Raw genomic sequence first — 25,269 nt, 5'->3', positions numbered from 1 at the left:
TTCTAGATGCAGCACTCATGCACATGCATACAGATGGTGTGGAGAATAATCCTATTGAGTGATGCTTTACAATAATGCACATTTGCTCTGGTCCATGTGTTTTCACAGCCAGTGTTATTGATACAGATAAAGATACTATTTAATATTATACGTACATGGCTCATCAAATCACTAAATCACATTTATTGAACTTAAAGTTTTTCTGGAATGATTCATTTATGTGTTGTAATATGATAGCAAGGGGGAAACATCAATAATACAATCAATTATCGAGAAAGTTTCTAGGAAACTGTAATGTCCTTTAAAATGTGATCATGACAGGCGTCAGACTTTGAATTTTCTTCGGATGTGAATTTGAGTTGAATGGTTGTCATTTTTGTTTATAAAGATAGGGATTCACGTACTAAATTACCTTTTAATTCCACTAAACCAGCACCTCTGTGCAACACCTGCAAAGCCCGCCTTTCATCAGAATAAATCCTGACGCTGATTGGCTTTTGTAGCCCTTATTTCGCGGGAATGCCCTGTAGTTTCAGCAGGCGATTGGTCAACATTCTGTCAATCATCTTAAATTCTCTACGTTGATTGGCTCGCTCCTCCTTCTGGGGCTGGCCAACGCCAGCATCACTGAATGATTTCCTCGTCGTGATTCATGCTGTTTTTTGCGCCGTTCTCATATTGAGTTGGCGACAGCGTCGCGCTGCTGCCATACCTTTATTTTTCTAGCGATTGGAAATTAAAGATGTTTCAAGGTTAATACATTATTCGTCGCTTTAACTCAGATCGAGCGCAGCTTTCGGGGCTGACAGGCAGCGCCGGGGGGGATGGCACTGCATTGGACGCTACTATCCGAGTGTGTGTCCTCCTCGGCGGTCTATTAAGATTTTAATTAGCCGATAACACGATCGGACTTGATGCTGTTCCTGCCGTGGGGAGCCCCTAACTGCATTATCGCGATATGGAAAAATACTTCTGGTAAGCGTTCATGTTATCTATTTGTATGTATTTAGCTCGGTGACAGTGTTGTTACGAGACCACCTTGTCGGTTCTTGCCAAATTCAGTGCTAAAATACAAGGCCCACCTAGCTAAACTATAGACAGATTTCTACATAAATGTTCGAATATTCCAGTCTTTCTCGTTGTATCTTTGATCTGTGTGCTCATTTTCCTAAATGCGTTCCAATGCATGATTTGTCAAACAAGACGCCGACATTCCTATTCCGGTGCACGTCCGTTTATGCATGATTATTGTCAGTCGTTGTATTGGAATGATGTCGCATGGCAGTGTTGTGTTGTCCTTTTCTCCTGTTACACAACCACGCTGTCATTCGTGGGAAGCCGCTGGTATATTCACTCCCTCCCGGGAGAAGATGTGTCATTTAAAACCCACAGATGTTAATTCCGCCTCAGCCGTGGATTGACTGCAACACAGCGTGCAGGCCTGTTCGGGTATCCTAGTTACAAAGCAGGCCAGCTCTCAAATGGGAGATGAGCTGTCATGTTGTCGTCTAGGAGAAGTATAAACGTATTATGTAAAATCATGTTGCAAGAAGCATCAGTGGAAGTCATGTTCCTCCTCTATGAAAGAGCTCTTTGATACTGTTTCAATGTGTATGTCCAGATGTGCTCCAGTTGACTAAAGGGTAGATTCACACTGTCTCGAGTTATTTTATTTACATGTGCGCTGGCTCGGTGGGTGAGTGGTTAGCACATCGGCCTCACAGTGGGGGACCTGGGTTCAAATCCAGGTCGGTCCACCTGTGTGGAGTTCGCATGTTCACCCCGGTGTGTGGGTTTTCTCTGGGTACTTCCGTTTCCTCCCACATTCTAAAGAGATGCATGGTAGGTTGATTGGACACTCTAAATTGCCCCTAGGTATGAGTGTGAGCGTGAGTGGTTGTTTGTCTCCTTGTGCCTTGTGATTGGCTGGCCACCAATTCAGGGTGACCCCTGTCTCGGGTCTGGAGTCAGATGGGATAGGCTCCAGCACCCCCCATGACTCGAGTGAGGATAAAGCGGTTGAGAAAATGAGATGAGATGGTCATGGGAGATACAATTTTATTTTATTCTCTAGCCAGGCTGGTAATTCTTTGAACTTGTATCTCATATAAAACACACAGAAATTGACCTGATGTCCATTTAATGAGGGCAAATGGAACCTTTTTTTGTCCACCCTCGATCAATTTGATCTCATTATGCTGTTCGTTATTGTGTTCCTGTCTTGTCTACTTAAGGGGCAAGCTACACCTTTTGAGACTTTGGCACTTTTCTTTCCTCCTCAGTACAGCTCTAATACCATTGTTCTTTACAAAGGATTTAAAAAAACTATTTTGTTGTTACGATGATAGCATGCCAGTTGCTGCACCAAATAAGGCTCTTTGAAGGAATGCGCCAGTAAACGTCTGGACAAAATAAAATAACTAAATATCCTGTGTACAAATGCACCAGAAGTCTGAAACTGCTAAAACATAGTAAGATGGAAGTCTGTAAGACAAGATTTTCACTCCACAATGTACCCCTGCACCTTCAAACTTCATAGAATGTGCTCAGATTTCCTAGATTTTAATATCGTTAGTACGTCCCTGCCAACTGAAGAGTTGACTCACCTTGCTAATGATCATAGTCTTTTGGCTAGAATTACTCTCCCTTCTGATGAAGTTATGATTTCTGAACAGTTAGATGGATTGATATAAAATCTTCACAATGTACAAAGCCATTTTGCATATCTCAGCAAAATTATCTCGCTGCTTGGTGACCTTGGGTTTTCTTACGACATTAAATCTTCTTGATTTTATCCCAAAGAAGACATCCTACATTTTTGACTCATTCCTTTAGCTCATTCATTCAAATTGACTGGTTTGGGGCAACAACTTAAATACACTTGGATAAAGATTGTTTTCTCTGGGTGAATCCGATGTATCAAATCATCAAGCAGCCCAATAGTTTATATAATTGTTGTTGCAGTCTAATACTGTGTATCTGCTTATTAACTGTGGGACCATAGCCCCTAGCCAGAACCGGAAGATGACTAACCTCATTTTACAGTATATTGTACTAGCTTTGCCATCATGTGAAATGTCGAGGTTATTAAAAGTTAGCAAATTATTTTCATCTTTCCTAGAAAAAGCACAATTGGAATGATTAGACACAAATAACTTCGACTTGCAAGATTAAACCCAACAATAACCTTTTATTTCGATTTATTTGCAAAAACCATTGTATTCATCATCCGAGATTGCTCGATATCATCTGAGTTAATCAGAACTCACAAAGATCGACTTCCTTCATGATCGTTAATTGCCTAAAAAAGTAGTAAATGGGTGGGTGACATTTCCCCAGTGAAAGGTGACTATGATAGTTTAAAATTACTTTTAGCGTGTTGAAATGTAGTATAGCATATTGACTGCATAAATGCTTTAGTACATTTTTTTCAAGAGGAAAAGAAACATTAATCCAACGAGTGGGTCCATATTGATTGATTGGAGGCTTCCCATTATTGTGGTCCTTGTGCCTCTAAACTTTCCTTTTGCTAGCGGGGGCCGCAGCCTGCTGAACTGCACCCTGCAGCAGCAGCAGCAGCTCTTTTCTTGAGATGATTTTTCTTGTACTCCACCCTAGTGTTCCTGTGGGCAGCACTTCTGTAACTGGATCTGATGAGCCATGCAGACTCCACAATGACTGAATTGTTCTTGGCTGTCTACTGTTTAAGGGATTCCTACCAAAACGCAAAGCTCCAAATAAGTAAGAAAAAAAATACATAGTCTTTATAAATACAGGGACATCATTATGATATAATTGCATTTTGTCCGTATATATTATTCCCTACTACTGCAATTTTCAGAATAAGAAACACACCTGAATATAAGCCCCACATACTGTTTTCAAAAGAACTAAACATTTTCATATATAAACAGCATTGTACCGTAAGCCACACTCAGGCACATTATTTATTAAATATATTTTTGGATGTTTGCACAGAAAGAAATTCAGCTAATTGACTTGTAAAAATCAATAGATATGACGCACTGTATTATAACCCGCAAAGTTTAAAGCGAGGAAATTAATAGCGGTTTCGTCCGAAAATTACGGTAATTAAATTTGACTATACCACTTATGATTCAAAGGGGAATGCAGAAATGACGTGATTGTCTTTATAATGTCCTCTGTGGTGATGACATCGCTGAATGTTGCACTTTGGACGGAAGTATGTCGATTTGATTACAACCTGGTATGCTCACTAATGTAAACATTATAATTGTCTCAGGAAAACTGTCATTCCTATACAAGACCTTATTTTGAGCAGGAGAATAAGTCCCCAAATGGGTCTTCATAGTGTCAGACGATGTTACTTTTAAGTGCTGATTACATTTAGAGTGTTTGTGAGAATATCTCATCCCAGATATTCTCTAATGAATTATCAGGTGTAGCATCAATTTAATGAGTAACCCCCACATCTGCCTCTTTGTTCTTAGAAAAATTAAAATGTGCTACCATTTGATGTCTTTAACACAACGCTCCACCTAAAATGCAAACAAGTAAAGTGCTGAGGTTTAAAGTATTTCAGGAGGAAAAACTGCAACTCTGGAAAAAGTTTTGAGGTAGATATTTTTTTTCATTTAGGGAAAAAATGCAAAAAAAGGCCATATAAATGAAGCAAGCCACAAAAATCTAACCTTCAATTATTGACCTACGGCCATCATAGAATATGGAATAGTGGTGTAGTCGTTAACATTTCAGTCAGAATCTCAGAAATTTAGTTCAACTCTCAACTCAAAAGTTGTTTCCACGTATGTGGCTTTTCCTTTAGCAGAATGACTTTCTTCTACATTCTTGCTAGTTTCATTTGTTGCTTCAAAATTGACTTATGATCCTATTTGGCCCATCTGACTGTAGTAAATATGGTCATTAATGCATACATTTGCCTTGTTTAAAGTACAACTACAGTAAATATTGTAAGCAGAGTGCTGGGCCTTGATGCTGAAGCACAATTTAGATTAGGGCTTGCCTAATTGTCCTGGTATCCATTTTGGAGCTGCCAATAATCCTATCAGTGATAAAGAGCTGTTTTAATCTACTTGGTCAAGATTTCAGAGGTGATAAATAACAATGTCAGCATTAGCACTTAAACTGTTCAAACAACAACTGTAAAGTAAGAGATGGGTTTGCGTCGTTATTTTCCAAACAGTTTCCTCACAGTAGCACTCAAGGGAACCTATTATCTGAAGATGATGCTTTTAACTGAACACAGCACAGGAAAGCATTAGTCATGATTAACATGCGCAGTAAATACGTATAGGCACCAACATGGACAAAATCAATCCAATTTCCTTTGTTAAATCGACTCCAAGCAGCATGTTCAGCCCTAAAATCTAAATCATTGACAAATGCGTGACTTTCAAGTTTCTAGTTCATGGCAGGTGGTTCATCTGGGTTAAACGGTAGCCATTCATAGTGTATGGAATGATGAGATACATGGTCCTAAACATACTTGAGTCAGATCGTGTGCGGTCGATTGGTCACAGGTCGATTGGTCGCCAGTCTTTTGGTCGCCGGTCTTTTGGTCGCGGTCTTCTGGTCGCCCGGACCGCGACAACGGACGACCAAAAGACCGGCGACCAAAAGACCGGCGACCAAACAAGGTAAAACAACACGGTCTATGCATCAATAAAAGCCAACAATGGCCATGAGCAGTTTCACTGAGCTGACGTGTGAGTGTATAAGAGTTTGTATGTACATGCGTTGTCCCTTTAAGAAGCTACGTCAGTCAGGGTCTTAACAAGTTCTCCAACAAAAAACAATAAAAGTCTGGGAAATTTGGAGCTTTTCTTTAGCCTAATAATTACTAGGGCATTAAGTATGACTAAATAGTAATTCGCAGTTTGTATTTAGGGAATTTGAGCAACGATTTAAATGGTAATTATCAATAACCTTCCGGGCGACCAAAAGACCGGCGACCAATCGACCGTGTACTGAGTCAGATACAGTGTATATCTATACATATTACTATTTCTGAGAATGCATGTGTGCGATAGTGTTTGTCCGTTAACATCGGACAAAATAGAGACAACACCGTACATCTGATTTTAATGGGGTTTTGAACAAAAAATTGCAATTGTATGACTAGGATGTTACTGCGCCCAATTTTTGAATTTGGGGACCCGAGTTTAAAAAAAAAAATTCGAACTGGGAGTCACATTTTTAAGGACAAAAAGTGCAACTCTGGGCTCATTTTTTCGGTACATGCGACACTTTTAGTCAAAAATCACTGTTTATTTAAAGCACCATGAAGACGCAAACATTTTAAGCCTATCTTTTTCCTGGTCAATGGCTCCACGTAGCTAAGAATCGATAAAAACCCTCGATTTTGGATGAGTGCATTCTCAAAAACAACCTTTTGGCACGTTTTACGGCTGCATTTTACATCTAACAAGCGGAGAGGCCCAGCTTCTGTTACTTCAATTGGTGTTTCATTCCCATGTGAAGATCAAGTGTTTGTTTCCGTTTCAGCTCCTTCAAAAAAACGATTCATCCAGGCATGGTCGGCAAGTTTGAGGGTAGCCTTTGGGTCAATTTTTCTAGTACAAGTAAACCAGCCAGACCATTTTTTTCTGCTTTTCCCTAGCACAATACAGAGACAAACATTGCATGCATGTCTTATTCCAAGTCATCTGTACTGCAGAGCTAAAAATCGATAAAAACAGTGGAGAGGCTTTGTCACCCAAGCAGGTGGGATCGGCGAAGCTGAGCCCTTCTGATTGACAACATATTATCAGATGCCGTTAAATTGAACTAACTTGTCATACATCTGACTTCTTAGTAAAGCCTGTTTGGTAATTTCACAAATGGCAAGGTAATGGAAAATTGAAACCGATCGTGCCGCTATATAAAGGGACATTCTCAACAATGTCAGGCCTAGAAGCTGGCATGAAACAGTGGTCCAAGTAGGTGAACTGTGTGGAAATGAGCCCCCACGTCAGCAGCCAAATTTGAGTGCTCAGTTCGGAACAGCCAAACATTAACAAAGAGGTGGCCTAGAGGCAAGGCCGGTGGAGCGCCCTTGAGCTGAGAAATATGGCAAGGAGGGGAGGGGGCTGGCACATCATCGAGATGAAAACAATTTCCTGCACAGTGGAACATTTTACTTTGATCTTGAAGTGTCAGTAAAATTCCAATTTTCTACCATAGTTAAGAGTCCCAAAGAAGTAAATTGGAGCTGTTCATTTCACCTTTTAGTATTCACATTTACGACTGAACTGTGCTGATTTTAGTTGCAATGTATTTAATGCCAGATGGTTAAAATTAACGAGAATATTTAGTGGCAATACCAAATTTCTTAAATGTTTTTGGAAAAGTTTATAGTCAATGGTCAAATGATTTTAAATTCCAATACATTTTCACCTTAATCTGGAAGTCTCGTAAACCTGAAATCACCCATCACACTATTTACCATTTAAAGTAGGAACTTTTCAGAATGTAATCATAGTCATTCCTCCTGTAAAAACAGTATATACCGTATTTTTCACACTAAGGCCCAACTAAAGGACTTTTTCTCGAATCCACTTTATAATCCGATGCAATTTATATATGGATGAATGTTGGTTAATCATTGTATGAAATTCCCTTTAGCACACCCATCTATAACACAATCTCTGACTACTTCTTCCACTACCACCACTACTACTACTACTGTGTTTTATAATCCGGTGCCGGTGCGCCTTATAGTGCGGAAAATACGGTACATAAAGTGCATGCTAATGATTGCAGGCTGTGCATGGGGCTGCGCATGAGGATTTGTGTTGAACATAATGATGGCATTATTTAATTAGAAGACAATTGATGTGAGGGAGATACACAGCTAATGCCCTAGGCTGCTTCCAGATGGGATCAATTGGAGGCTTCTTTCTACTGAGGGCAAGGATTTTCAAAATCAGACACAATCTGCACTAAAATGCACATAAAAAAAGCACTGGGCAGTATTGCGGAAAATAGTGCTCGACGAATCAGACTTAGTAGGACGTGGATGAGGAAATAGTCATGGCCAGAGACTTGTGAGTCACCATTTAATTCACATTGAGACAGCAGCCATACAACTCATATGGGTGGGTAATGTTTTATTTTATGTTTGAGTCATACTCCTCCAGCCGTACATGGTCATCTGTGCTGCCTTACTTTGTCAGAGGCCTTTACAGTGTCCTTCAAATAATGACACGGATCATCAGTAGCGTCTCGCTCTGCTGTATTCATGCATGATTTAAACATTTCACACTCTGGCCGTGACACTGAACAGTCCTTGTTGTTACTGAGATGTCTCTGAAGGGTCACGCCAGATCTCTGACAAAGCAGACTGTATTCTAAATGCGATGGCTTATCATTTTCCTGTTTGAAGATATCTACGGGATGTTTCAGAGCATATTTGTTTCAGGATCTCATCGATTTTATTCTGTGTCACTGGGCCAATCCTTTCAACTGTGAATAATCATTTGTATGATCAGTCATAGTTTAGGTGTCAAAGTGGCGACCCGGGGGCCAAATCTGGCCCGCCGCATCATTTTATGTGGCCCGGGAAAGTAAATCATGAGTGCCGACTTTCTGTTTTAGGATCAAATTAAAATGAAGAGTATAGATGTATATTAAATTTCCTGATTTTCCCACTTTGAAATCAATAATTGTATTTTTTTTATCATTTTTTCTGTGTTTTTAGTTCAAAAATAATTTTATAAAACCTAAAAATATATAAAAAAGCTAAAATAAACATTGTTTTAGATTTATAAAAAAACGAATATTCAGGGCTTTTAATCCAGTTCTTTTAATCCATTTATATAAAAAAAAAATCAAAACATATCTAAAATGGTCCGGCCCACATGAAATCAAGTTGACGTTAATGTGGCCCGCGAACCAACCCGAGTTTGACACCCTTGGTTTAGAAGCCAAATGTGAAATATGCAGGAAATTGTAACAATTTACTTCATGTAAATTCCAATGTATATTAAGAGATTTTGTTGGATAGCTACACAGGTGATTAGAAAAGTGATTAATGACTCTTTTGATTGGGCAGACTGCTGTGCATGAATGCATCTCTTATTTCTTGGTTAAAACTGTTCCTTTCCTTATAGATATTTTTCTTCTTGCTGTTATCTTGTCATATGCACGATTTTGTCCATTAATTGTCGTAAAATACACTGACATCATGAGCCCTTGTAAAATAGTCTCTTCAACATAATTTGATGCAACACTGAATTTGTTAATTGTAGTGGTATTGCTGTTGAGAGGTGTAAGTGATGCTGAAAGAAATGATTTGGGATCCATTTCAAAGTACTGTATTTTTCGGACTATACAAAAAGACTCAAATTTTATCAAAAGAAGAAGTACACCGTATAATCCGATGTGCCTTATACGGAGCAATATTGCTTAATCATTGTATGAAATTAGGGTAACTCCATCGAGTTGATATATAACACAACTCCTAACCACTATTCCTGTTACTACTACTACAGTATAACACAATCCTCTACTACTACCACTACCACCACCACCACCACCAAAACCACTACTGCGTTTTATAATCCGGTACACCTTCTATATGAAACACATTTTAAGACAGGTCATTGAAGGTGTGCTTTAATTTCCGGTGTACCTTTATAGTGCGGAAAATACGGTATGCACAATGGAACCCTAAAGTGGAGCACAAGTTGTAGGTCACTTGAAAAAAATGGCACGCTCTAAACGTTGTTTGGAATCAAGATGAATATGGTTGTCAAGACAAAAATACTTTAAATACAGTTAGAGTGGATTTAACTGGTTACCAGTGGTTCATATAAACATTCATGAAATTTCAACATTCATTAAACAACGCTTGCAGGAGGGTCGGGGGAGTAATGTAATCATTTTGAAGTCTAACCCTTCTTCATGTTCCATTAACATAACATTATCTCTTGTCAAATGACATGAGTTTCCATCAGTAACTTAACTAAAATCGTCTGTGATGAATTGCCTCAACTTGCATAATAGAACCTTTTGGTGCATTCTTGAGGTCCTTGCCAAATACTGTGAATATAAATAGTGAATTTAAGAGTTGTTTGACTGCAATGCAATAGGACTCTTGAGAGTCGAAGACTAGAAAACATTGTTAAAAACACTTCTAAGAAATCTCTTCAATTTTTCCATACCAGGCTTGAAGACCTCTGATGCTATTGGCATCGCTGCCAGCCAAGTGACAGTCACCGGACGCCCTGAGGAAGGAGAGACCAGAGTTAGAAGAGGACAATTTCTATTGGCGGTGATTCCCAGCCAAATTCGTCATGTCTATAGCCAACGGCAGCCCAGAACGGGAGTGCGGCAGTGTGGCTCCTACACACCTAGACTATCCCTCTTCCCCTCCTGGGTTGGATCCTGACCCCCTATCGACGGGAAGTCCAGTCCTCAGCCCGGACTCTTCTTCCCATGATGCAGCGCTTTCAACGTCTGCAATTTCCCCAGCGGATTCTGAAAACCTCAGTCCAGATGAACTTGAGCTGTTGGCTAAACTGGAGGAACAGAACAGGTGAAATCAATTGATTGAACTATTCATAAGTGGCATCACACTGCGACCTCAATTTTAGAGCAAACCTAATTATGATCAGCTGAATTTTGTCATTAAGATTCATGTCTTATTTGCAGACAAATAAATATGGAATTAATGCAAGGTTACAAAAAAATAACGCATTTTGTCTAAGTCTAAAACTACATTTAGAATAAGGATTAGAGCCAGAAAAAAATAAAAATATACATGACAAAGGCAGTTGAAACATTTTGCTAGAATAAAGTTGTTTCACGAGGGAAAAATAATTGAAAAATCTAGTTTATAAATCTTTAGAAAAAGTGTGGTTGTGTGCATATTTGTCATGTAATTATAACATAAAAATTTAGACTGACCTTGAAAAATGATGACGTAGGCAATACTATAATGAAAAAAAACTACTCTCTCAAATAATTCCTTGTACTTGAAATATGCATTAATATTTTTGTATTCTTCAGAGAGAAAAATATTAAGTGTAAGGTTGCAAGACTTTTTGTGTTACCCTACATTAAAACTTTTTCTATTAGAAAAAAATGCATCTTTTAAATGTATACATGCATGCAGTAATATTTTCATCCTATGCCATGAAATGTTTTTGTTTTGTCTTGGCGAATGTGGCAATATCCTACAAACAAACTGTATTTATTACTATAGTTTGTAATTTAGCTATTTTGCTTTATTACTGCAAGGTTACTCGAGGCTGACTCCAAGTCAATGCGATCCATGGCGGGATCACGGCGCAATAGCGGCTCTTCACTGGTATCAAGCTCCTCGGCTTCGTCCAATCTATCCCACCTTGAGGAGGACACCTGGATCCTTTGGGGCCGCATCGTCAACGAATGGGAAGAGTGGAGACGCAAAAAGGACAAGCTCCTCAAAGTAAGATGCATGCTAACCTAAATCCTTCTGTTTACATTCTAATAATTTTTTTCTGTTGTAAACAAACTGCCTTTTCCTCCCAAGTACAAAAAGCACACAGAAGCCAAATAAATGATGACCTTTCTGTATGACAGGTGGAGTCGAGCCATTCTTGGAAATCTCATTGATTTTCTAAGAATAGCGACTAACAAATATGACCCTCGCTGAAGTGATCTGTGTACAAATTAAATGACCTGCACTGCCGTGGCAACATGATCATAATCTTAAGGAGACACGCATCATTCTAAGGGAACAAAACTGACTTGCTAGATGATGATACACGATTTTAGTGCACAAAAGTACTGTCTCTGGGTTTTGTGTGTCCAACGCGGCAAGGGACATCCTCAGGGATAGCAAGATAGATAAGTAGAAGGACGGCCAAATAAGTCAGGTTGATATAAGAATAGGAAAACAAGCAAGGACACATTTAAACGGAAGGACAAAGTGTGATATTGACTGAAAATACATGCTATGAATACCTTCTCCCCCAAACACTTTTTAATTGAACATGAAAACTGTAGCTCAGAAAATTACACGCAAATTTTATCCATTTTCTATGATACTTGTGCATGCTATGTTGACAGGTGAGCAACCTTATGTGCACATTTTAATTTTGCATCCCATTTTTAACAATTAATTTTGGATGAATCACTTCCATAATACATAGAATTATTGATTCTTAAACAATCTGTAGCTGCACTCCTCAACTAAATAAACAAAACAACCATAATATTATGTACAACAGCCCAACACATTAACACAAACTTTTGCAAAGGTGTAACAAATATGAATGCATATTTTTAACTGGCTCATGTTCCACTCAAGTCCTTGAGTTGGTTGTACTGTGTTGTGGTTGTCAAAGTGGGTGTAATCTAGCCCCTGTACACACTGCAAGCTTTATTCCCACGGGATCTGATATTATCTCCTTTGCACCACGAAAACACTGTTTCACCCACCAAAAAATAAATCCATGACTTAAAAAAAAGGATTCCTCTAGATTTTGTGGATTCTGTGTAATTCCATTTGATATACTTACACTCGCTCGCTCACAAACTAAGAGCTGTCAGATTAAAGCAGGAATGATTTTTTTGTTGATTGACACTGTCCGAGGGGTGTTGATGTAAATTTGTTCCAACACATCACTTAATGTGGTCCACTAATGTCAAGTCACATTTATTTATATCGACCTACATCATGAAAGAGCTCCCTAAGGGCTTTACAAACATTCACAATATAACAAACATTACATATTCAAATGTTAAGGAAATATTTATCAGTAAAAAATGCAATATTGGAAATAAAATTCTATAGCAAAAGGGCACTTGTGCAATCAAAGATGCCATCCCTGTCATCTAAACCATCCTGATGGATGTATGGATGCGTTCATTTGTGGCTGTGTCTAACGCCTTTTTCCGTGGCACTGTGTCTGTCCTCCAGGAACTGATTCGGAAGGGGATTCCACATCACTTTCGGGCTATCGTGTGGCAACTGCTGGGCAATGCCACAGACATGCCGGTAAAAAATCAGTACTCGGAACTGCTCAAAATGTCCTCCCCTTGCGAGAAGCTGATCCGCAGGGACATTGCACGCACCTACCCCGAACACGAGTTCTTCAAAGGTCAGGATAGCCTGGGCCAGGAGGTTCTCTTCAATGTCATGAAGGTAAAACATAATCAGCAGGTTAAGAAAATGTCAGGACATCAAGATGATTCTGTTCATCTTTTAACTTCCTTGACATAGCAAGTATTACCAAAATGGTTTTAATATCTCAGTATGTATCGTAAATGTCATTTGTATATGTGTATTTAAGGCATATTCGCTTGTGGATCGAGAGGTGGGCTACTGCCAAGGCAGTGCATTCATTGTTGGCCTGCTACTCATGCAGGTAATGCCATTATTGTCATTCTTCCTAATCGATTATTCTGTAATAACCACTAAAATGTCTGATGTGAATCAATGTGTAAAATTGCAGTTGCTAAGGAGGGAATTCTTCACTCACATTTTTTTTTCTCTAGATGCCCGAAGAGGAGGCGTTTTGCGTGTTTGTGCGTCTGATGCAGGAATATCGGCTGCGAGAGCTCTTCAAGCCCAGCATGGCTGAACTGGGACTTTGCATCTACCAGTTTGAATATCTGCTGCAGGTACAGTTGTGTTCAAAAGTTTACATACATGTGTGCAGAACATAATGTCATGGCTCTCTTGAGTTTCCAGTTATTTATACAACTGATTTTTCTCTAGAGTGATTGGAACAGATACTTCTTTGTCACAAAAAACATTCATGAAGTTTGGTTATTTTATGACTTTATTATGGGTTAACAGAAAAAGTGATAAAATCTGCTCAGTCAAAAATATACATACAGCAAGACGAATAAGCAATTTTGGTGACTTAGAAAGTTGTCAGTGAAATGAGCTTCATAGCATGGCCTCTTAACTTCTTGTGAGTGATTATGAGTGACTACAGCTGGTGACTTCTCTGAGGCCATTTAAATTGGGCTCATTGGATGCAAACGCCCACAAACGCTACAATGGGAAAGTCAAAGGAGCTCAGCATGGATCTGAAAAAGTGAATCCTTGACTTGAAAAGTCAGGAAAGTCACTTGGAGCCATTTCAAAGCAGCTGCAGGTCCCAAGAGCAACTGTGAATCAGTCTAGAATTAGTCTAGAACAGTCTAGTAAATCAGGCTAGAATTAAGGTTTTCGAATGGCCTTCCCAAAGTCCTGACTTAAACCCCATTGAGAACTTGTGGAGAATGCTAAAGAAACAAGTCCATGTCAGAAAGCCATCAAATTTAAGTGAACTGCACCAATTCTGTCAAGAGGAGTGGTCAAAGATTCAACCAGAAGCTTGTGGATGGCTACCAAAAGCGCCTAATTGAAGTGAAAATGGCCAAGGGACATGTTACCAAAAAATAGCGCTGCTGTATGTATATTTTTGACCCAGCAGATTTGATCCCTTTTTTCTCTTCACCCATAATAAAGTCATAAAAGAACCAAACTTCATGAATGTTTTTTGTGACAAAGAAGTATCTGTTCCAATCACTATCAGAGAAAAATCAGAGTTGTAGAAATAACTGGAAACTCAAGAGAGCCATGACATTATGATCTTCACAAGTGTATGTAATCTTTTGACCACAACTGTAAATAGAGAGGAAGAAAGGGTTCCCTCCTCTGGAGGGCAGCAAAGTTACAGTTACACAAATGAAGGTTTCTGACGCTCACGTCAAAATAACTTTGCTATTTTGTCCTTATATCAGGAGCAACTTCCAGAGCTTAATGTCCATTTCCGGTCCCAGAGTTTTCATACATCCATGTACGCCTCATCCTGGTTCCTCACCCTCTTTCTCACCTTCCTCCCTTTGCCTGTTGCCACACGCATATTTGATATTTTTATGTATGAGGTAAGAGGATTCAAATTATCCCTAGGTCACCTTTTGTTTATCTATAGTCGGCATATAAAAAAAACAAGTTATGTGACCTTTCCGAAGGGCCTTGAAATCATCTTCCGTGTAGGCATGGCTATTCTGCAGTACAACCAGACGGACCTCATTCAGTTGGACATGGAGGGCATGTCACAAGTAAGTAGCCGTCATTGAAAATATAATTTTGGTCAGAATTTAGTTTTGCTTCAATGTTGTTCATATTTATTGTGTTTATTTTTGCCCTGACTGTTTTAAACTGCCCTTCTCACTCGCATATACTAAGTTACATGGCTGTATGCTCAGAAATAGCATAACTGAACTTCAACAGCAAATGTTATCTGATTTAAAATAAAAAAATAAACAAAGATTTTTTTTGAAAATACAAATGACTATTCGGATGGTACAATTTTGAGCATGGATAAGAATAAAGGGGGAGAGGCAAAAATACATGAACAATTTGGTGATTGTGTTTTTTGTTGTGAGCTCAGTATGTAGCAGCTGCAAATTTGGCTCATTTAAATGCAGGAATATCTTTGTAACTTTCGAACGCCACCTGTTTTGTGTGTCTTCCAGCATTTTCAGAAGGTGATCCCCCACCAGTTCGACAGCTGCCCGGATAAGCTGATCCTCAAGGCATACCAGATCAAATACAACCCCAAGAGAATGAAGAAGTGAGGGTCCTTGTTAACTCATAGCCTGAGGGCTTTTGAGCCAAAACCCCATCGCCAAATTAATTGTTTTTAATCATTTGAAATATCAGCTTGTTTTGTCTGTTTCCATCAGGCTGGAGAAAGAATATACCACTATCAAGAACAAAGAGATGGAGGAACAAATCGAGATCAAGGTGTGTGCTAAATGTTGTAATGACATTCATCCTCAGAATCTCCCTTTGGAAAAGTATTTATTAGTTTATATTTACATTCGTCGTTAATATACATGATATGATATTTTATATAGATTTAGTTTGCTTTATTAGGTTTGTTTCTTATACGAATCCTTGTGAATTTCATTAATAACATTTCTCAGCAGTTTAGATCCAACAACTACTTTTTTATGCGTTCTCAAAATGAACTACTTAATCATGTTTTAGTGGACATTTTTCTTGGAAAATACAATGTGTCACCCATTATTTTTTTCTCTCGATGTGACGGGTAGTGTTGGACAACGTTTAATGGAAGTATCATTTAGGCTTGCACTGTTTTGTGGTTACACAGCACCCCCCAATATACACAAAATGGTTTATACTACAGTAGCACCTTCATTTATAGAACTAATTCTTTAGGTGCCCACATACATAACTCAAATCGCTCATACCTCTAATCAACAATCCCTATTTAAATGACCAGTATGTATTGAAAAGGGGGAAAAATATTGTCGATACAGCAAACCTATAGTTTGCTCATACCTCAAATTACGGTTGTTAACATGAAAGCAGTAAGAATGTAGACCAATCAATGTGGTCAAAATATTTAAAAGTTGGTGCACTTGATATTAATATTCTTAATATCAAAATAGACTGGCTTTATGATGCTATCTGCTCTTGTTTTCAGAGGTTGCGCACAGAAAATAGGCTGCTGAAACAGCGGATTGAAACCTTAGAAAAGGTAGGAGATTGACTGAGAGCGCACTATAAACTAAAATAAAAAATCTTTTTTCCTCTGTTTTTATTTTATACATTTCTTTTGTGAATGGGTGATGCGTTTAAACGTAAGCGTAAAATGAGCTTTACATGTCAATGTCAGCCTCTTATACTCAATGTCCAATGTGAAGTATTACAGACCATATTCTTTTCCACCTCTCCAAAATGCTATTTTCTGACCTGATCTTACTTCTGCCTCTTTTCTTTTCAACATGTTGGTTCTTTCTTTCTTTCTTTCTCTCTTTGGGTTTCTTTGGGGCCTCTTTCAACTTTCTGTCATTCCCTTCTGTACACTGTAGGAAAGTGCTGCTCTTGCAGATAGACTCATTCAGGTAGAGTACTTAATGAATCACTTTCTTTTGGGATGTTTTCAGTCTTTTCCTTATCTGCAAACTCACTTTTCATTGTGTTATCTTAACAAAAATACGCATGCACATTTTCTTTAATGTGACTACATCTACTCCAGAAACATTTTATGTCCTTAAGTGCATGTGTATTTTTCTCGATGCAATCCTGAATTTTTTTTAAACTTTAGTGGCTGTGTATGAAGCATGTAAATCCTACTAGAGTTTTAAATGGCTTTAATATTGGAAATAAAATAAAAAAATTGAGTATATGTGTAGTTATCATTATTTCTTTTGGTGAGTTTTTTTCCTGGCAAAAGTAACATTTTAAAATACTACTGACATGGTCACTATTTCAACTTAAATGATGAGGCCATTCGCTGTTGTGAGGTGCTTTTGCTTGAAAATACTCTTCCTCCCAAGTAACAATTTCTTTAAGGCTTGGTTATGTGCAATCAAAAAAGTTACATTTAAGCATGACAGTATTATTAATGCCCTCACATTGATATATGAATTGTATTGTAGTTTCATATTTCAAATGCTAGTATGGTGTGCTCTTTCAGGGTCAGGTGACCAGGGCCCAGGAGGCAGAGGAGAACTATGTGATTAAGCGTGAGCTGGCGGTGGTCAGGCAGCAGTGCAACAATGCCAGCGAGAGTCTAGAGAAGGCGCAAGACACCATTCGAGAGCTACAACAACAAAAGGTAATCAGGAACAAAAGTGGTACACCAACCTACCTTCAGAACCTCTTTTTAGCCAGTGAATTTTGCACAATCTATAGTTTCGATCCTAAAAAAAATATATGCCAAGTATTGTTTGCTTTCAGCTGTTCATAACTTCACCTGGAAGAAGTTAAATTAAAAGCTAAACATTAAACCTGTATTTAACCACACTCGCTGGCATGCTAACACACATTATAAAATGCCTAGGAGAGCTAACGGAGGTAGCGTGGTGTTTTGATAATGTTGATAAACCTTTATGGCAACTTACATTTGAACACCAGTTGTAATAGATTAGATTAGATTACTTTATTTATCCCGTATTCGGGAAATTTCATTGTCACAGTAGCAAGAGGGTGACAATACAGACACAGGAAAAGACATTTTAGACATAAATAAATAGGTAATAAATAAGTTAATACATACATAATGAATAAATAAATAATCATGTTGCTGAAATATATAAATATACATACACATAGATGTACATGTATACATACTCTATGACATATTCTTTATCTTTTTTGGGGAAAAATCACTGCTTAGCTGATATATTCTAAGGTCCATTGGCAAATATATGTGTTGCATTATAATACAGCATATTTTGCCTTGTTTAGCCTACGCCACACTGTATCATTATAACTTTAAAACATAGTCCCAGTTTTTCATATTTCCCTCAACATTTTCTGATCACTGTTTTTCTCATCTAAAAATAAGCAAAAGTCAAACATGGCATATTTCATGCTGTGCTTTTGTTTTGTGTTTTAAATATAGGCATCAACAATGACTGCAATGTTAGTCATAGGCCCCGCAATTAGATTTGAAACACCTCCTGGCTCTAACTGTCTTGTTCGATAACCAAAGGTTGAGATGGGCAAAATGACACATTTGCTCTTTCACTTTTGCTATGCCTTTTTCATCTGCCTTAAAGGAAAGTAGTGACAGTTTGCACTGTTTCACCAGCATAGAAAAGTCATTTTCTGTTGGCTGACATTCCCTGACATTTTACTGGTAATGGATTAAATCTGTGCTCTCTTTGAAATGACATAGTGGCCTACAGTATTTAGTTACTATTGGATTTTTAAAAACTCCATATGCACTCCGTCCAGGTTTTTGTTATGTCTTCTTGCCCAGGAGTATTTTTGTTGGGAAGCTGTAAATGTCACATTCTGAGTTTGTCATTACTCACTACCCTCATCAATGCTTTTGTCTCTGTTGTGCATAACTCATGTAATCCTTGTTTCAGTATACAGAACACTTTGTGAGCAATCTCCAGGCTGAGCTGGAGCAGTCCAAACTGCGTGAGGCGGAGCTGCTGGGGGCGATGAAGGAAATGCAAGACAAGGTTCTTGATCTGGAGAAGGTGAGCCTTCAGAGTTAGCCTCAGCAAAGAATTTATACAATGTACATTTTTGCATGAGGCCTGGCCACAATTGATACAGTCCAAAGTAAAAGATGATTATTTTGGCTGAATTATGCTGTAAATTTATGTCGCTTATATTGAAAGAATTGTTTTTCCCAATTCAGAGGAGCAGCTGTTTGCCTGATGAAAACAACTTGGCGGCTCTGCAGGAGGAAGTGAAGCAAATGAAGCTACGAGAGCTGGAGACACTGCGCTCATTCCGTGAAATGCAGGACTCAGTCACCGAGCTCAACCAGCGCTGGCAGGTAAATGAACAATACAGACACTCCCCTACTTACGAACATTCAACTTACGAACAACGGTACATACGAACATGTCTGCAAATTGCGTTTAAGTTAAAAATGTTCGTAAGTCCAATTTTGTATTTTTTTCCGAGTAGTGCTTCTTTCCGCCGCTAATACGCCTGGCGCTGTGAGGGCTCAGCTCACCCAGCATCTACCTTCCTCTGCCCAGTTTGTTGCAATGCGGAAGTGCGTGAACGTATCTCCAGTGGGCAAAGAACCTTTTTCATTTGTATCATTAAATATCTCGTGCATCTTTTATTGAATATGGTTGGTAAAAAGCGAAAGTCTTCTATTGAGGGAGTTGCAAGGAAGAGGCAAGCCATTTCATTTGAAACGAGTGGCAATAATAACGAAGCTTGATGCGCGTGAGAGTGGTGAGCGTTTCACGGGCATACAACTTGTCAGTACCATTTATAAACAGAAAGATCGAGCAGCAAGACCCAAATATTGAACGTTGCACAAAGTTTGCAAATCAATTGAATGATGCCATACAGTGCTACCACATCATTTATGATGGAAAAAAAGAAGAAAACTGTGCAATCGTCGTTAGATTGCTTCTTTTGGCCAGTTTATAATACATAAATCTCACTATATATATATATATACAGTACTGTACATATTCTCTCCATTTTATTAAATGTTTTTTTCAGTACAAACCAATGCGTGTTACTTATACAAGCCTTAAACATATAAATGCACTTATATAAACCTTCAATATACTTATATAGGCCTTAAACATAAATTATAATACAAAATATAGCACTGAATCAACTTACAAACAAATTCAACTTATGAACAATCGCTCGGAACCTAACTCGTTCGTAAGTAGGGGAGCGTCTGTACAGGGTTTTTATGGTGTGCACCTAAGGAGAGTCTTATTAGTATCTTTTCATGGGTTTCTCAGCAGCATCACATGTCCCGTAGCAGCAGCACAGGTGGTAGTGGCAGCCACTGGAAGGAATCGCCAAAGAAAAACGCCATGAACGAGTTGCAAGACAAGCTGATGACCATCCGCCTGAGGGAGGCGCAGGCCCAGGCTGAGCTTCGGGAGGTCAAACTAAAAGCTGTGCAGCTGGAGAGCCAGGTCTGACTTCTCCGTCGATCCATTTTCTAGCATGCCTATCAGTCACACAATATCATTTTCAGATTTTTGTCTCTTTTTTTTTTTTTTTTTAAATAATTATTTGAAATTTCCCCTTTGTTTTGGATTGGATGAATTGGTGTGGATTTTTTATTTAAAGAATGCAAACAAAAACTAAAAATACAAATCCTTTCGGACTTATTGAATCTGTTCATTTTGGGGAACTTCCGGTTTATACCAACGCCTTGTTGCTATTCATTCTACCTGGATACGTTTACTGAAAAAGTAAAAATCTGACTCTATAAATTCCTTTGTCTAATACCATCATGTAAAGTTGGTGCACGGGATGCTTGACACAAATACTAATTTGCTCTGATTTAGAACACAATCCACAGCAAATTAATTGGCCGCCATGAGCAGGAGCGCTCTGCCCTCCAGGATCGTCTCCAGATGTTGTCTAATCAGAACAAAGCTCTTCAGGTTCAGCTCAACGAGATGAAACGAAAACAGGCCGAGTGGGACTGCAAGGTGAGATGACGGCGATGCTGGAGAATTAGTCATTCTAGCGGGATGGTATGGAGGATACTAGACTTCATTAAAAACTTCAATTACAGTGTAATGAAATCATGAGGGGCAGCCAAAGTGGCTCAAGTGCCAATCGGCTCCTCTCACATTGTCCATTTCACAGAATAAAGAGGAGGTGATGGCTGTACGTCTGAGGGAAGCTGACAGCATGGCTGCCATGGCCGAGCTCAGGCAGAAGATAGCTGACCTCGAAATACAGGTGAGGATGAATAGTTTACCCTGCGCAAAACAATTTCAAAACAGAAGAAGGATAGCTTATTTCCATTTCACTCACTGGACCTTTTTATCAGCCTAATTTACATACCTGTACATGTTCTAGACACCTTGTGCAAAAGAGAACTATGACCTTTTTGCAACAGCAACTACCAAGAAGTCAAATCTCCAGGTTCAGAAACAACTCATGTTTGATTTGATCTCTTTGTGTGTGTGTGTGTATCAGAAGGAGGAAGGGCTGATCCAAGGCCAATTGAACCACTCTGACTCCAGGCAGTACATCAACCGGCTCCGCGACCAGATCACTGAGCTAAAAAATGAGGTCAGACACACACACATGCCTTTCAACCTTTAGATAAGACAAAGTGGGGAGAAATTATCTTTTGAAAATGTCATACTAAACGTAGGACAAAGTAATCTCTGCAGTCCGTAGGCGTCAACAGGAAGCCTGCTAAGCAGCTCATATTTTACTTTTGTGTACACTAATCGTTCTTATACAAATGTCAATCAATGATTTGTTTATGACTTTATTCGTTTTAGATTTTTAGAGAAGGCCATTGTGACAGTGATTTTTTCACAATTTAGAAACCTATAAAAAGCAGCAAATAATGTACAGTGGTACCCCGACCTACGATCAGCTCTACCTACGATATGCTCGAGGAACGATGAAAAATTCGATCGAATAATTTGCCCTAGATATGATGAAAATTTCGAGATGCGAGAAAGCCAGGTGGCCATGACATGAGAGGCTGTTTATCATTGTAGCGCACTGTCTTTTTTGCCGCATCTCTTTCGTGTATAACAGATATCTACGAGCACTGAACGATTTATTCAGACGAGTTTCTCCTACGCATCGACCAGGAAACGCACAACGCGCATGCGCGGCCAAAAAGAGGGCTTTCTGGATAATGAAGTATACTCGTGCACACAACACCGATAGCCAATGGCACCCTTTCTCAGAATAAAACTTCATAACCCACAATCAATACGTGGGTAGGCTGTTATTCCTTCCTTAGCCTGTTAGCCCCCGCGATCGCTCATGCAAGACTACTTCTCGTTGGCAAGTGGTCGTGCGTTATCCTATTGTGAGGACATTTGTGTGTATCATTTTCGGAATATTTTGAAGGGAATACAACAGCAAACAGCCCATCGATAGCGAACGTGAGGGTGGAGGCGTGGCAAACAGCTAACCCTCCCAGAACGAAGGTAAAAAAAAAAAAAAAATAATAGAATTCAGTTTTGTGTAAAGTTACATTAAACGTATCTTTGAGGGTGTCTGTATATATTAATCCAAGTTAATTTAAATTTGTTTGTTCCGTTACGAGTGCGTTGGTGGAAAGTCCCCCGAAAACCCAACCCGCCCCCTCTGTGCTTCTCTCTCTCTGCCCAATCCGCCCAATTTTAGTTATATTAAACACATTTTATTACTATTAAACCACTAGTTATGTGTTACTTTGTTAATAGATGGCGAATTAGAAGAAATACAACCTTTTTTTCCAATCCAATATCCGGTTTTTGGTGTTTTTTCAGAGGGTTGGAACGAATTAATTTGTTTTTAGTTCATTTCAATGGGAAACGTTCGCTCGAGTTACGAAAAGATCGACATACGATCTCAGTCCCGGAACGGATTACGATCGTATGTCGAGGTACCACTGTAATTAATGTTGTTGAGTCATATCTGTATATTGTATATTTCACTATGGAACTTCATATTTTAGGAATTATTTTCCCCCAAGCAGCTAGTGTTTTGGGTTTTTCTGATTAATTAAAAAAAGAAAACACTAAATACATTAAATAGAAGATACAAAGTTCACACACGTCTTATTCAGTGCATGTAGCTTTGCAGAAAACCCAACTTTCAGCCGCAGACAGTTCCACTTTTGTCATTGTTGAAACTCGTTTGCCATTGAAGTTAACTTTGGTCATGTTTATCAGTTTTAAGTGTAACTTCATCCAAAATACCAATGCATTCAATGTAACCAAGAATAACTTATTAAAAATTATGCTCAGATAATGATCAATTTTGAGAGGGAGTCAGTGCGTGACTTGGACTTTCACCTGAGGGGGTGAAGTGAGACTTGAACGCTTCTGAGCCGCCCCATCTTTTTTCACCAAAGCTGTGGTTTTGTTTGCGAAAGAAAGCGAAACTCACGCGTGCACCAAAAAAAATGCAATAACTGGGTTATAAAAAATCTCAGAGAAACAGGAATATTCGAGTTGCCTGATAAATTAAAGGAATACAATTGCCACTGTCTTCTCAGTGTTAAATTCATTTGTGGCTGTTTTGTCGAGCAAAATCAACTTGTTAAAAGTGGCCAATTCTCATTAAGGTTATCTCAAGTGTCTTGGCATTGTGAGTGTGAACATAGCAAATCATGGCATATACCCTCGTTATTTAGCAAAGAATTGTAATTGAATTTGGATGGATTTTGGATTTATCAAGCAAAATGGTATTGTGTGGGTGCTAGGAGGATAACGATACATTAATCTAGACCACAGGTGTCAAAGTGGCGGCCCGGGGGCCAAATCTGGCCCGCCGCATCATTTTGTGTGGCCCGGGAAAGTAAATCATGAGTGCCAACTTTCTGTTTTAGGATCGAATTAAAACGAAGAGTATAGATGTATATTACATTTCCTGATTTTCCCCCTTTTAGATCAATAATAACATTTTTTTTCTGTTTTTAGTTCAAAAATCATTTTATAAAACCTAAAAATATATAAAAAAGCTAAAATAAACATTGTTTTAGATCTATAAAAACTGAATATTCAGGGCTTTTAATCCAGTTCTTTTAATCCATTTATAAAAAAAAAAAATCTAAATATATCTAAAGTGGTCCGGCCCACGTGAAATCAAGTTGACGTTAAAGCGGCCCGCGAACCAACCCGAGTCTGACACCCCTGATCTAGACCGATTCATCGATTCATTGGTACATTGAATTGGTACATCAAGCCAAAAAAAATAAGTTGAAATGCAATATATAGGTCAAAATCATCTTTTAGTAACACTGTCTTGTTAAGAATAATGGTTTTCATTTTCAGACAAAAAAAATCAAACTTGCTTTGTAGCCTGATGTGAAATGTAAATTATTGTGTTAAAAGCATCCATAGTTCATTCATTAATTTTCTTATTTAGGTTGTTATTTTACATGTCGAGTGCTTTTCATGGCTGGAACAACTTTGCTTTTCCAGTAGAAACGCACATGACTGAGTGCCTACAGCCATAATTATAGGCATGCAAGAATGAGACTGCATCACAAGAAATACACACTAATGCTTACTTAACTGACTGAATGTGATTGAACACCACGACAATATTGAAGTGGGAGATTTTGAGATTCATCCATTCCTCGTAAACATTTGTGTACTGGCTGATGAGAGCAATGTTGGTTGCAAGCGTGAAATCTTACATGACTTTCCAGATCAGGCTAATGCGAGGTCAGAAGGTCGGCGTTCCAGGTTCCACGCTCACCACAGTAGGCGCCAGCTACCAGGATCTTTGCCTGGCCAGTCCCGCGTCCGCCGAGGGCGACTACCTGAGCTCTGACGAGGACCTCCTTCACAGCCCGCTGCCCCCCAACGCCCTTTATGCAGCCATACCGGGCCCTTGTCATCCCTCCGCCCGCCTGGACAGTGAAGGCAGCACAGATAGCGAGGTAGAGGATCAGGCACACCTTGATCCCCCGCAGCTGTACGGCAATATGGTGTGCGCCGAGGCTATGGAGAACTGAGGAGCGGTGCTTGGTTGTTGTGGCGATGTTGATGGACAGTATCTCTCCAAAGTGAGTGCATCTCTTGCATTTTTGTAAATATTTGGTCAATCTTTTCTCGGGACAACACTGAAGTGACACTTATCTATGATGTAATGCAATTAGTGTAAAGTTTATATAACTATATAATTTATATAATATATGTTTTTTTAATTAATTTGTTTTGTTGTGTGTATATATATATAAATATATATATATATATATATATAAATATAAATATATATAAATATAAATGTGTATATATATATAGATATTCATATATATACAACAAAACAAATTAATTAAAAAAACACTAAATACATTAAATAGAATATTTCTCTCT

General features: G+C 38.7%; 1 protein-coding gene across 5 annotated transcripts; it reads left to right on the top strand.

The window, feature by feature from the left end:
* Positions 1–614: 614 nt before the first annotated feature.
* Positions 615–25,136, top strand: evi5l (ecotropic viral integration site 5 like). Of its 5 annotated transcripts, XM_077604636.1 has the most exons (21): positions 615–975; positions 3,619–3,741; positions 10,170–10,540; positions 11,245–11,434; positions 12,911–13,135; positions 13,284–13,358; positions 13,489–13,614; positions 14,728–14,871; positions 14,959–15,048; positions 15,466–15,563; positions 15,676–15,736; positions 16,443–16,496; positions 16,831–16,863; positions 17,439–17,579; positions 18,841–18,957; positions 19,122–19,262; positions 20,206–20,385; positions 20,764–20,910; positions 21,071–21,166; positions 21,407–21,502; positions 24,600–25,136. In XM_077604636.1, exons 3-21 carry the CDS (start codon positions 10,299–10,301, stop codon positions 24,906–24,908), a joined length of 2,565 nt encoding a protein of 854 aa, XP_077460762.1. In that variant the 5' UTR covers positions 615–975; positions 3,619–3,741; positions 10,170–10,298; the 3' UTR covers positions 24,909–25,136. The 5 variants fall into 5 exon arrangements, with proteins under 5 accessions (XP_077460762.1, XP_077460764.1, XP_077460761.1 ...); XM_077604638.1 differs by lacking the exon at positions 3,619–3,741 and having other exon boundaries at positions 20,209–20,385; XM_077604635.1 differs by lacking the exon at positions 3,619–3,741.
* Positions 25,137–25,269: the final 133 nt, after the last annotated feature.

This window comes from Stigmatopora argus, chromosome 7, assembly GCF_051989625.1.
Source record: "Stigmatopora argus isolate UIUO_Sarg chromosome 7, RoL_Sarg_1.0, whole genome shotgun sequence".
Lineage (NCBI taxonomy): Eukaryota > Metazoa > Chordata > Actinopteri > Syngnathiformes > Syngnathidae > Stigmatopora > Stigmatopora argus.
Note: the sequence above shows the minus strand (reverse complement) of the source record. Positions and strands in the feature narration are given on the sequence as shown.